At 42.6% G+C, this 14282-nt stretch overlaps 1 protein-coding gene across 2 annotated transcripts in view; it reads left to right on the forward strand.

Annotated features, from left to right (window-relative positions):
* Positions 1-14282, forward strand: part of PARP8 (poly(ADP-ribose) polymerase family member 8) — a 166062-nt gene that overhangs the window by 135504 nt on the left and 16276 nt on the right. For both annotated transcript variants that reach the window (XM_005282179.5, XM_024105632.3), the window contains exons 15-19: positions 739-831; positions 4769-4894; positions 6202-6267; positions 7538-7605; positions 7982-8030. In XM_005282179.5, the coding sequence (XP_005282236.1) occupies positions 739-831; positions 4769-4894; positions 6202-6267; positions 7538-7605; positions 7982-8030 (402 nt within the window). The remainder of the gene's footprint in view (positions 1-738; positions 832-4768; positions 4895-6201; positions 6268-7537; positions 7606-7981; positions 8031-14282) is intronic.

Consider the following 14282-nt stretch of genomic DNA (forward strand, 5'->3'; position numbering starts at 1 on the left):
TCATAAAAGATGGAGGTGTCAGTCACAGCTCCATAGTTAAGGATGAATTGAATTTTGCACTTAAAGCGGGGGGAAATGCAGCGTTATCTTCTTCAAATTCACAGCAGTTACTCTATGAATACAGAATGAATTTTCTGAGGATTTACAAGTAAATCTTTAGTTTAGAAATTAAAGTTAAAGTAGGTGTGTTTAAGAAATTTAGCACCCACTGTCAGACCTTTTCATTTGTCCCAAATGATCTCAGTAACAGAATAACAGACGTTGACCGAGAAATTTTCAGTTCCGAAGAATAAAAGTGAAGAATTACTATTAATCATGCAGGGAAAAAGTATTCAATGTAGCCTGTGCAGAAGATTTCAGTGGGTTTTAATTATATGGGAAGTTTTTAAGAGTCTGATAGAGCAGAGTTAAGGTTATTTGGGTGCTCTCGCTGTGAATTTTCATACTATAATATGTTTGGATTTCTTTTAAATGTAACCAGAACTGTGAATATCCTGAGTTTATAACACTAGTTTTGGGATAATTACAACATCCCTGTAATGCAATTTGCCCTAAATTACTGATATGTACTCTCAACATTTTATTTTAATATAGTTTTTTGTCCAGGAAAAATAATAGCATTAAATGGGAATTAATATGCATGGTTTATATTTATATTTTAGGTGGTACATGGAAAAATTAATACTTACAAATTGGAATAAAAACACAATTAACATTTTGTTGTTGTTTTCTCTTTAGCCCACAGTATGTGAACGGGAGCTGTGTGTTTTTGCTTTCCAAACTCTAGGAGTAATGAATGAAGCTGCAGATGAAATTGCCACTGGGGCTCAGGTACAGCTATATAATGTTAATCATGTGTTGAATTTTGTATAGCACATCCAATAATTTCTATTAATCCATATTTACTAACTTTCTTCATATCTCTGCTCTTTGCTAACTTTTATAAACTCCTTCACAGTGTGCAGAGACTAGTAGAGATGTGATTACATACTTCAGTGTATAGGCGGGATATTCTAAAGGTGCTCATTGGGTAGTTCCCAAATTCTGCTCCTGTTGAAGCCTATGGGACGTTTACCATTGATTTTAATGATGGCAGATTTAGGCCAATGCTAAGTGCTTTTGAAAATTGAATTCTTTCTTCTGCTGAGTTGAATTTGGTCACCTGGTTAGGTCTGAGCTGTCCATTTATCTTGTTGGAGATAATTCCTATTTTATCTTAAAGAGCAATTGTTACTCTCAGGCAAATATTAAACCCTCTTCTTTTCATGGTGTTGGGATACAGGTGTCCATTGTAAATCTGTTGTTTTGATTATTAAATAACAGTGGGCACAGTCCTGATCCATTGTTACTACACTGTTTTCTTCTCTCCATTCAGAGGAGCAGCTCTTTTAACATACCTTTGGTTTTTTACTCTAAATTTATTTGTAAATACTGGCAGGATATTGCTACTTACCCTGTAGTTATTTGTTTTCTTCATTATTTTTCTTTAGAAAATCCAATTAAATTGTATCTTCCAAGTTGCCTTTTTATCATATTTTATTAAAATTGTTTAAGAACTTTAATAAGTTAGGGCAATATCCATTACAAAGCCCGTGGGGGCTGAGTGAAGTATTACACACTGGTTGCTATATTCTTTCCATGATTTCCAAAAACAGGTGTGTAGCAGCCTGATTTTCAAAAATGTGAGGACCCACAGGTTTCAATTAACTTTAATTGGAGCTTCTGAGTGTTCAACACTTTTGAAAATAAGGCCATTTCACTTTGATTTAGGTATCCAATTTTGAAATTCTTGTCCTCGTCTTTCTGTTACCCTTTCAATTAATTCCCTAACGTGACCCTCACTAGGTTGTAATTCCCAAGACTCTCCCGGCTCCTTTTTTAAAAGCAGGTGCTGTACCAATCAGTCATCAGAAACAATCCTCAGCTATGGCCAAAGAGCACACAGCACATCTCTTGGGAGAAAGAGTGTAATGGCAGCTCCCCCAGTCCTGAGCATGCTTTGTACTAGCCTGGTTTCCTGTTTAATTTAGAGCAGACTTCAAGCTGCTCTGAATTATACCAGCTGCCAATGGTCCCAGAGAGAATCAGTGGGTGGTTAGTAAGTTCAAGGCATGTGCCAACAGGGTGGGAAGCGGTATAGGAGTCATGACTCTGTCTCTGCACAACTAAAGGGTGTTGCTACACTTGGGTGATCCATTCTTGGGTAATTAGGCCAACTTCAGAACCAAAATTGACCAGCTGTGTGGCATAAAGCAGCAGCACTACACTGGAGGATTTGGGCCACTGCATTTAAAGATTTAGGGGCTGATCCTACTCCCAGTGGGAGTTTTGCCAATTGACTTAATTGCAAGTGGGTTCAGGGCAGATATCCTGCAATAAAATAACAAATCAAGTATTTTCATATCCTCTAAAATCCAGGCTTATGCAAAAAGAGTAAAGCAGGATTTCTGAGGATTGGTGCCAGGGAGAAAGATTAGAATTTCACTAGGAGTTGGTCACCTAACTCTCTTAGGATATGTCTACACATTGAGCTGGGGATTGAGGAGACACATTCACACTAGCTTACTAAAAATAGAATGTAGCTGTGGCAGTATTGGAGGAGCTAGTTATCCAGAGTTCATGCTCATCAGACACTCTAGGTACGTACTTACGCTACCATAGTTGCACTCAATTTTTAATCAATGAGAGCTAGCACAAGTATGTCTCCTCACACTGGGAAGCACACTGCCAGCTCAAAGTGTAGACATACCCTTAGACTCCTTTGAGAATCAGCACAGATACCTAATTTTGAAAAGTTCTCCATGTCTGTAGGTTTTGTAAACTGGGAAAAAAATAGAGTATCTTAATATTTACTGTGGATTTTAAACTTTTCATTAAAAACCTGGGGGAGGGAATTGCTTAAGTAGCCTTCTTGTTCAGGACATATGAGGTCTCTAGTTATGTCAATTGCCAGAATAGTTTTTATCAGAAGAAGATTGTTCATTCATGCCAAGATAGCAGAGGAGGAGAAGGGAAAACAGTGTGACTCACTACCGCACAATTCCTTCTATCTTTCCTGATGATTCTCACTTTCATTCTGCTTCTCTAAACGGAACTCACTTTTATTTCCCTTGAGTGATCGGATCTGATAACTTTTAGAACAGCTTGAATGATGAATCAAGATACAGTCCATCTGGAATGATCGGAGGAATTACAAGTGCTTCTTAAACAAAACTCATCTCTCCTCAAACTTATTTTCAAATTATGAAATTTCTGATGCAACTTTTATTTAAAACTGAGTGTATGTTACATGCACAAACACATGTACATGCAGTAACCTGGGGCAAATTTCAGGAGATCAGTGCACAGCGCAAACATTCCAAGCTATGCTGTAATCCCTGCAGCGACAAGGAAGAAGAAACTCTCAGCCTGAGCCATGAACTGTTCCACTATTGCAAATCTAAAAGGCAATAGTTGCCATGGTTTTTACAACTCTATTCTCCAGGGGAGCAATGACCTGTGGATCTATGTAGTGCAGATCCACCAACCCTGTCTTTGTGCCCCTCCCACATCTCATTCTTGCTTCATCCTTGAGCAAGATTGTTAGCTGTTATCTGCTACATTGTGCCCAGGTATGCATACCCCCTGGAGAGCTTTCTTCCTCCTCTTAGTTTTGCTGCATCTGTGGATTCCACACATGTACAAGAGGAATTAGAGTTTGCTCCATGGTAAATCAATATACTCTGCATTACAGTATATTTAGGGCCAAACCTTGGTCCCATTTTGGGAGATTTTTATAGGATTTGTACCTTAGGGCCTGATCAAAGGCTTATTAAAGGGACTGTAATTAAAGCCATTAGTGCTTTAATTACAGAGTTTTGTTTACTCTATACTTTAGAAACACACAGTTTTTAATTAAGAAGTTCTTTCCTGCTTGTATATAATATGAATGCACTGTATACAACAGATGGGTTTCCGTCAGTAGATGAAATGGTTTATCAATTTTCTTGACATAACGCTTATTCCTCCACAGTATTACAGACATTTGTCAACTACTAAACCTAAGTTTCTTCTCAAGCAAAATTGCTGCAACATAACAATATTTATTTAGTCCTTGGACTCCACTCACTCACAAAATGCCTCAAAACCTCTGTAGGCCAAATTGTACCTTATGGAAGATCCTCAAACATATAGTAAAATGCATATTTTTGAGATGAGAAATATCATTTAACCCTTTAGGGATCTGGAGACAATGATTCAGATAGCTCATCTAACGTGTAGAAAAATATTTTATACCTGAACAAAATGCAGTCTATTATTTCAAGTGTAGGGCACAATTGTGACTTCAGCTACACTACCATGCAACTATATACCTTGTAAAATCAGATGCTACTGTATATCCACAGCCATATTGTACAAGCCATTCAGTGAATAAAACTAGTGAATCTGAGGCATTGTGTTCCGCAAAGATTTTCAAAACTGGGTTAAGTCAAATTTCAAAAGATGCAGACTAAAATATGAATATGAAATCACTTACAGGCGGCTGTTATTACAAAATGCGGAATTACCACTCCTGTGACTTATGGTTTTCAACAAATATTCAAGCATTGGAATTCAATCAGCGGATATCATGGGTATAATAATTAAAGACACAACATCAAAGAAGCAAATTCTATGATGCAGGAAGACAGAAGATAATTCTGGAGAGACAAATAGATTATTGAATCTCAAAATAAATAGTTTTCTGTGAAAGAGCCATTTCTTTATGTATGATTTTCTTTATTTTTAGGTGGTAGATTTATTAGTATCCATGTGTCGATCGGCATTAGAATCACCCCGGAAAGTTGTCATTTTTGAGCCATATCCTTCTGTAGTTGATCCTAATGATCCTCAGGTGCTGGCCTTTAATCCAAGGGTAAGTAGTTGTCTCTTCAACAGGTAATGTTTGCTTTTAGGCATGTTTTAGATTTCAAAGCCAGGTCCAATTCCACAAGATAATGTGTCTTCACACTGACAGATTTGGATTTAAAATACAGTACGTGTACAACAGTGTAGCCATGGAGCCTATGAAATATTTTAGACAATATAAAATGTCGTTTTGAAGCTGTCTAGAGGTAAACGTTCAGTCTCTCTGTTTGTGGGTGCAAATTGTGGATGCAAAATTTGTTCATCTGGGAGCATATTACACACATCAAAGTGAAGTTGGCCTTTGGGAAAATTTAACCATGTGGCTCTAAATCCGCTTATTTTTATTTTACATTTCTAAAGTTCTTATTTGTAAAATGATTATATTCTTAAAATATTAATTTTTAAAATAATGATTATACTTGAAACGTGTATAGTACTTTTCATCTTCAGAGAGTTCCCAAGCAATAACTAACAAAGTAAAAACAACGAGGAGTCCTTGTGGCACCCTAGAGACTAACAAATGTATTTGGGCATAAGCCTTCTTGGGTGCCCAAATAAATTTGTTAGTCTCTAAGGTGCCACAAGGACTCCTCATTGTTTTTGCTGATACAGAGTAACACGGCTACCACTCTGAAACCTAACAAAGTAAAGAATATTGCCTACAACACAATGGTAGACCTTTCTATTCATTTTGAATGAAATTCACTCCTTGCAATCCGAGGGCTTGCAGAAGACCAATGCAACCAACACAGCATTTAAATCCCACAGAGGCCCTATTTTAACAGCTTACGTGGGAACTATGGACACTCTGCATAAGGGTAAATTTCACCTTTTTTTAACAAAGGCCAAACAGTGGCACACTAGTATTTCCTGGGGTTTTTAACTGATTCATTGCTGGCCCTTCACTCCACTCAATCTGCTCCCATGTTCTGTTGAACAGCAAGATGCACTACTGGACCTGATATTTAAATAACTGTCAGACTCATAAATAGTTATTAACATTTGTTGATAAATTGATCTAATTTACAAAGTGAATTTCCTTATTTGCAGTGCATTCAATGAATTTAAACAGAAGTAACTGGTGTCAGTTGGTCTTCCAGACTTTTCCTGGGTTGTGAATGAGTTGATGTGTGGGATGGAAGAAGAATATTGGATGTAGAGATATGAGTGGGCTTGGTTTGTCAGTCATTGGTCTTAATTGTTGTTTTATACCAAAAGTATATGAACTCAGAGCATCGAATGAGTATGTTTATATATAAAAGAGCTCCCCCCCCAAAAAAAATTAATGTATTCATTTATTTTACATTACATCAGAAGAAGAATTATGATCGAGTCATGAAAGCATTGGATAGTATTACTTCTATTAGAGAAATGACACAGGTAAGTATAAGAGTCTTTTAGTATCTTAACTGTAATTTATCGAAGGATGTACCTGATTTTATTTGTTGCTCTTTTGGGGGAGTAGGGTGGTGCCTTGCATTGTATTTTTATTTTTGCTACCGAGTTGCAACAATATAAAAATATGTGTTAAAAATAACAAACCTGCAGTATATAGATGGTGACAAAATAAAACTGATGAAACAGAATTCTGGTCACTGGAAGCTTAAATAAGAGATAATATCCATGGAATGGAACATGGTAACAGAATAATGGCCAACTACTGCTTCATGCATTTTAGGAAATAGCAAGGCTAAGCCAAGTCTTTGATTTTTCAAAGCAAGGGTCATTGATTTTGTGACAGTATACTATGGTGATGGCTTTATTTCTATTATAACTAGAACTTTGTTCATTTAAGTAAAATTGAGAGGGATTAGGAGCCAGGGCTCCTGTGACTTAGATCATGCAGCTTCTGAATACTCACTTTGGGCCAGATTTTGATACCTTTGTACACTACTGTTGAGTAGTACTTTACTTCACAAGTGGTCCCATTGATGTTAACTGATTACTAGAAGTGCAGCACCACCTTATTACCATGCTGTTAAATAGATGTAACCTCACCAAGGTTTGTAAAGCTCAGTTAATCTAAGTTTGTACAATACTTTTAGATTCTGGAATGAAAAATGATGTGTTTACGAAATACTATTATAATTTTAGTATGAGAATTAAGCTACTATATTGCACATTATATTATCTAGTTGCCATTTTAATACTAGGATGAAGTATAATTATTGCTGGGCTGAGTAGATTTAAAGGGCTACTTCATGATCCTAATATAGTCAGTGGGAGTTTTCAGTGTGAACATTATCTGGTCCAATATTGATTTTACCTATTTAATACCACGAAGCAGTTAAAATAGTTATGAGTGAATTACCACAGAGTACTTTAGAGAGGCTTTGTTTCACTGCAGTTCCAGTCCAGTTTCCTAATGTCGGAGCCAAACACTACTAGACGGCCTCTCCTGTTACCAACAGTGTTAGCTCCAATATACTTGTTCTGAAGCTACATGTAAGCTTATAAATTCTACCCAAGGGAAGGGAATTGCTGGAGTAATTCTTGTTGTTGTCAAGGCAGTTATAGTTGTTCAAGGCTAAATGTCAGTAAATCTGTGATGATGAATCCAATGTATTCATTTATTATAGATTAAACTATGTGTAATGTAATATATACAAAATTTTATCCAGCAGTAAAGTGCATAATTACTGTTTTCTAGGCACCATATTTGGAAATAAAGAAGCAGATGGATAAACAGGACCCGCTTGCGCATCCTCTTCTGCAGTGGTATAGAACTGACTTACATTAAGATAAGAATTATTTCAGTACCATGTTGAATGAATAATCATTTTATTATTTTTAATTTGGTGTTAGCTGGCCCTAAGAATTAGTATTGGCATTTACAATTATTGGCATTTAATTTTTTTTCTGGGAGCTTTTAGGACCTGATCCAAATCCCACTGAAACCAATGGAAAGACTCCCACTGACTCTAGTGGACTTTGAATCAAGGCCTTGACCAGCACCAGGCCTATGCACCACTTAAGTAGAATGTATATGATTCATAGGCCTTCAGCTAGCCTCTGTCAATGGCCATTAATCAATACTTTCCTAGAAGAAAATTTTGTATTGATACCTGCATGTATTTATTTTTCTTTATTTCAGGGTTATTTCTAGTAATAGGTCACATATTGTGAAACTACCAGTGAACAGGGTAAGTTTGGAGTTATTTTCTTGTATATTAATATGGTGGGATTTCAGAACTTTGTTCCCATTTAAGTCAGAGGGAGCATTACCATTAACGACAGTGAGGTCAACGTTGAGTGTTTTTAAAAATCTCACTTGTGATGTGTGTGTGAGTGTGTTGTTTATTTGTGTGAAGAAACAACACATCCTTGGTAATATCTGGTTAATTTCTTTAGTATTCTTCCTGCTGTTCTCATTCATTACTTCAATATTTCACACTAATATAGATCCTTTTGAACACTTTGTCTCTTTAGGATGTGGATTACAGCTGTAGGGGTGTGTTAAAGACAGTTTTGCATGCATGCAAACAAGTAGATGTACTATAAAAATGAATCAGTAGCTATGGCACTTGGAAGGGATTCTTTGAATTGAGTTGTTCATTCCTAAGTACAGTATTATGCCTCTGATTTTGTTTATAATACATTGAATCTGTGGCCTTTCAAATCAGAGTCTTAATTCAAAGCCACCTGAAATGCTTTGTGGAGTGGATCACGACCATGAGTGCCTACTTTAGGGCAGACTGTCAAAAGCAGAGCAGAAACCCGAAAGTGTTGGTACAGTCTATAAATAAATTTCATCGACCCAGTACTAAGTGTGAACTCCCAAAGTACAGGCAATCCCTTTAGACATGCCAATCATAGGAGTCACAGGCAATCTCCTTAGACGCTCCAGTCTATCTTGCCACCCAGACATGCTGAACTTTATGATAAATGCTGTCAAGTATCAGGGGGTAGCCGTGTTAGTCTGTATCTACAAAAACAACAAAGAGTCTGGTGGCACCTTAAAGACTAACAGATTTATTTGGGCATAAGCTTTCGTGAGTAAAAACCTCACTTCTTCGGATGCATCCGAAGAAGTGAGGTTTTTACTCACGAAAGCTTATGCCCAAATAAATCTGTTAGTCTTTAAGGTGCCACCAGACTCTTTGTTGTTTTTATGATAAATGGCCACTTATACCAAAAATCACAAAATATTCTAAGTTACACCCAGTCCCAAGAGACCAATCACTCACGCAGGTTGATTTGCATCCTAGATCTCACACCAAAGACAACACTAGTAGCCACTTCTGTAGTAAACTAACTAACAGTTTATTAGCTAAGAAAAAAGAATGAGAGTTACTGAAAGGTTTAAGCAGGTAAAAATAGATGTACAGTTGAGTCACAGTTTATCATTCCAAATGGTAGCAGAGATGCAGTAATCTGCATTTTCCAACAGTCTCTTGGGGCTACCAGAATTATTCTGGGGATCTCTGTCTTGTCATTCATTTATTGTGCCCTGTTAGAATCCAAACAGTCCAGAGATGAAGAATTTTTCCTTGTGTCCATACTTTCTTCTCACAGAAAACAAGCTGGCAGGGTCACTACCCATGTGGGCTCTTTCTTTGAGGGTGGAAGAGAGAGGAATGCACTGCAATTAAATACCCATGGCTGAAGCCTGGGCTCTAGACCCTGCAAAGTGGCAGGGTCCCAGTGCTCGGGCTGCAGCCTGAACTCGGAAGTCTACACTGCAATGAAACAGCACCTGAGTCAGCTGGCATGGGCCAGCTGTGGGTTTTTATTTGTAGTGTGGACATACCCTTAGAGTCTTTGGTCTCTGATCATCATACACAATGACCACTTGCCTTCAAATGCACAAGAATTAGCACTTGCTTGCTCATGTCAATTTCATTCTACGTGTGCACGCACCCACATGCACGGTTGTCGGAGCTTTTTGCCTTAGTGGTATTCGTAGGGCTGGCAGTGGCGCTGCCTTGAGTGCCTTGCCAATGCATCAGTATATCACCCGCCGCAGGCCCAATGCCCTCTCAGTTCCTTCCTACCGCCCGTGGTGGTTAGTCAAAGCACCTTTCCTTGCATAGGAAGGGCTAGCGGTTTCGTCTCTACTGACTTCAAGCCTTAGGGCCTTGTAAATAGTTTGTTGATAGTAGTTAGTGTTAAGTAGTTTAGTTAGAAGTTAGAGTCCAAGCGGGGACTTTGCCCCAGGTGGGGCATGCCCCAGGCTCCCAGGTTTAAGCCCTGAGCGGACTGTAACAGGCCTATGCCTGTAAGTGACCCCCACAGCAGCTGCCTCAAGTGCTTGGGGGCATCACATGTGAAGGACAAGTGCCATATTTGTAAGAACTTTCTACCCAGGACTCAGAAGGAGTGGGATATTCGTTTGCAGGCTATCCTCATGGAGTCTGCCCTTTGTCCGGCTTCCGAGCCATCCTGCCAAAACTTGCCGAGTACTTTGGCCTAAGTGCGCAGTGCACCCCTGGCACCAGAGTCCGCCCAGCACTGCTCCCCATCACCAGTGCCCAAGAAGAAAGCAAGGAAGCACGGCTCCCCAGCACCAGGAAAAGAAGGGCCATGGGGAAGGGACGCAATTCAGGCCACCTGGCCACTCCAGAGCCACACGTCCATGCCTCCCCGGAGCCCTTAGCCCCTTAAAATGTCCACCACCGACTCCCGGGAGCAGTATAGGACCCAAACCCCTGATGGCACCAATGCCTTCCCAAGTTCCCCACGAGGGCAAGCTAGCCCTTAGGGGGCAGTGGAGTGCCGCTGATCCCCCGAGATGAGACAGCGCTCTCCACCTCCACGCCGCAAATAGCCGGAGTTGCAGCCCAGATCCTCTGGGGCTTGCTCTTGGTCACAAGCACCTCGATAGTGGTCCCCGCTGTCTCAATGCGGATCACCTAGAGGGAGGCACCGGTCTCCATACTATCGGCACCATTCATCTGCCCACTGGTCGTCCTTTTGGCGCAGATTTTGGTCGCCTGCCCCGTGGGAGTGCTCCCCATCACGTCTCCAGTCCCACGGGACTGGCACCAATCCCCTCATTTCAGGCACCAGTTTCCGGCGGTGATGGTCAACAGGCAGACTCAGGCATTGATGTCCCACCGTGGCCTCCAGAAGGAGATTCCTCCAGCACAGAAGGGCAGTTCAGCCCCTCGCCCAGACTCCACCAATGCAATTGGGCACCCGAGGCTATGTTGACGCCTTGGTGGCGTGGCCAGTGCAGTGGCCTTACTGGAGCACGTGGGGAGTGCCGGTCTTGATGATGCCTCCCACGCACCACTCATCTGCCACCATCAAGCAGCAACAGCTGGCAGCACCAGCTCAATGCATCAGACCCGCTCGGAGGTCGGAGTAGAGAAGACAGTGCCCACCCCAAAATCCCCCTCCCCCACAGGGGATGATGCCCCTGAGCCTCCCCCAGCGGTTCAGTCATCATACTCCTCCCCGGATGAGGTGATCACGGGACCCTCGAGGGCCAGTTCCCCAGACGATTTTAAGGAACCCCAGGCCCTGTTTCAACGGGTGGCCGAGAACTTGGACCTAGAGGTGGAGGAGATGGCCGAGCAGGCGGATACCTTGTTCAATGTCCTCTCAGCCTCTACCCCAGCACATGTCGCACTACCAGTACATGACGGGGTCCTAAAAATTGCCAAGACCCTCTATCCATTCCTCCCACCGCCAAAAGGCTAAAAAAAATAGTTCATCTCGACCAAAGGGTTCAAGTACTTTTATACCCATCCACCTCCGTGCTCGCTGGTTGTCTCTGTGGATAATGAAAAGGACAAGCAGGGGCACACCTGTTCAACTCCCAAAAATAAAGTGGCCAAAAGGTTGGACCTTTTAAGGAGAAAAATTTATTCAGCAGTCAGCCTGCAATTCTGGGTGATGAACCAACAGGCCCTCTTGGGCAGGTACAGTTTTAACTTATGAGATTCCCTCCATAAGTTCAAGGAGCCCCTCCCTCAAAATCTGGAATTTGGCACCCTGGTGGAGGAGGGCACCATGGTGGCTAGGTGCTCCCTCCAGATGATATGGGATGCAGCGCACTCAGTGGCCAGGGTGGTCACATCGGCGATGGTCAGGAGGCACAGCTCCTGGCTTCAGACTGCCAGCCTATCACAAGAGCTGCAGACCTCTATCCAGGACCTCCCATTTGATGGGAGCAGTCTCTTTTCGGAGTCCCCTTCACGATCCCATCCCCGTTGCTTACCCTGGTCTCTGATGCTTCGGACCTGAGCTGGGAAGCCCATCTGGGCAAGCTGAGCACTCAGGGCCGCTGGTTGCGGGATGATCTGGCCCTCCACATCAACGTCAGGGACTCAGAGCGGTTTGCCTGTCCTGCCAGGCTTTCTTGCCCCACCTGAAGGACAAGGTGATGCAGATTCTGACGGACAATAATGCCGTGATGTATTACATCAACAGGCAGGGCGGTGCCAGGTCTTAGGCCCTTTGTCAAGAAGCTCTCCGCCTTTGGCATTTTTGTATGCGGCATGCCATTCATCTGATAGCAGCGGACATGCCTGGAACCAGGAACATCTTGGATCACCTCAGCAGGACCATCTCGCCAAGAGTGGTCGCTCCATCCGGAGGTGGTCATTATTATCTTTCGGAAGTGGGGAACTCCCTAGGTGGACTTGTTCGCATACCGTCAGAACAGGAAATGCCATGTGTTCTGTTCACTCTGGGGGATAGACGGGGTTCCCTGTTAGACGCTTTCCTGCTCTCGTGGTTGGGGGCACTGATATACGCCTTCCCGCCAGTGGCATTGATCCACAGAGTCCTTGTGAAGATCAGACAGGTTAGGGTAAAGATTATCCTCACTAACACTGGTTCGGCACCCTGCTGGACCTTTCGGTAGCTGCCCTGCTGCAACTACCTCTCTGGCTGGATCTGCTATCCCCAAACCATGGCAGTCTTCTGCACCCGAACCTGGCGGTGTTGCTCTTGACAGCATGGCTACTGCATGGCTGAATGTGGAGGAGCGGGAATGCTCGGCCCGGGTTTAACAGGTCTTGTTTGATAGCAGAAAGCCCACCACCAGAGCAACTTACCTGGCTAAGTGGAAAAGGTTCACATGCTGGGCTTTGGAACGATGTATCCAGGCCTCGCTGCAGGTGATCCTAAATTATCTTCCACACCTCAAGCTCCAGGGCTTGTCCCTTTTATCAATCAGGGTCCACATGGCCGCTGTTTCGGCTTTCCACCCTTCTTTCCAAGGCAAGTCGGTCTTCGCTCACGACATGACAGCCCATTTTTTTGAAAGGTCTGGAGTGTCTCTACCCTCACATCCGGGACCATGTCCCTCCCTGGGACTTGAATCTCATGCTGTCGAGGCTCATGGGGCCTCCCTTTGAACGTCTGGCTTCCTGCTCTGTTCTCCTTCTCTTGTGGAAGATTTCATTCCTGGTTGCGGTAACGTCCGCACGCAGGGTGTCTGAGATCAGGGCGGTTACTTCAGAACTGCCCTATGCGTTATTCTACAAGGATAAGGTCCAGCTGTGGCTGCACCCAGCTTTCCTGCCCAAGGTAGTTTCCCAGTATCATACTGGCCAGGACATACTTACCTGTCTTCTTCCCGAAGAAATCAGAGGAGGAGCACAGGTTGCACGCCCTGGATGTCAGGAGGGTGCTGGCCTTCTACATCAACAGGACAAAGCTGTTTCACAAGTCAACGCAGCTGTTCGTTGTGGTGGCAGACAGGATGAAAGGTCGTCCAGTATCTGCTCAAAGGATTTCATTCTGGATCATGGTCTGCATCTGCTATGAGCTGGCGAAAGTGCCTGTGCGGGCAATAGTCAAGGCGCACTCAATTAGAGCGCAAGCGTCATCAGCGGCCTTCCTGGCTCGGGTGCCGATCCAAGAGATTTGTAGAGCTGCTACCTGGTCATCTGTCCACACATTTACGTCCCATTATGCACTTACCCACAAGGCCCAGGATGATGCTGGCTTCAGCAGAGCAGTGCTGCACGCTGTAAGACCGTGAACTCTGAGCCCACCTCCATTGACACTGCTTGTGAATCACGTAGAATGGAATTGACACAAGCAAGCACTCGAACAAGAAGAAATGATTACTTACCTTCTTGTTACTGTTGTTCTTCGAGATGTGTTGCTCATGTCCATTCCATTACCTGCCCACCTGCCCCTCTGTTGGAGTTGCTGGCAAGAAGGAACTGATAGGGCATAGGGCTGGTGGCACTGGATATACCAACACATGGGCACGGCACTCAAGGGGGTGCCACTGCTGGCCCTACAGATACTGCTCAGGAAAAAATCTCCGACTACCATGCATTTCCCCCTATTCTTGATAAGGCATTAGCCACTACATTTTCCTTCCCTTTGATATGAATTATTTCTATGTCAAATTCCTGTAGGGCTAATCTAGAATCATCCCCTTAGCTCGGTGCAGCAACGTCAAAGGGGTGTGATCAGTCAAAACCTTA

Source organism: Chrysemys picta, chromosome 6, assembly GCF_011386835.1.
Source record: "Chrysemys picta bellii isolate R12L10 chromosome 6, ASM1138683v2, whole genome shotgun sequence".
NCBI classification, from domain to species: Eukaryota; Metazoa; Chordata; order Testudines; family Emydidae; genus Chrysemys; species Chrysemys picta.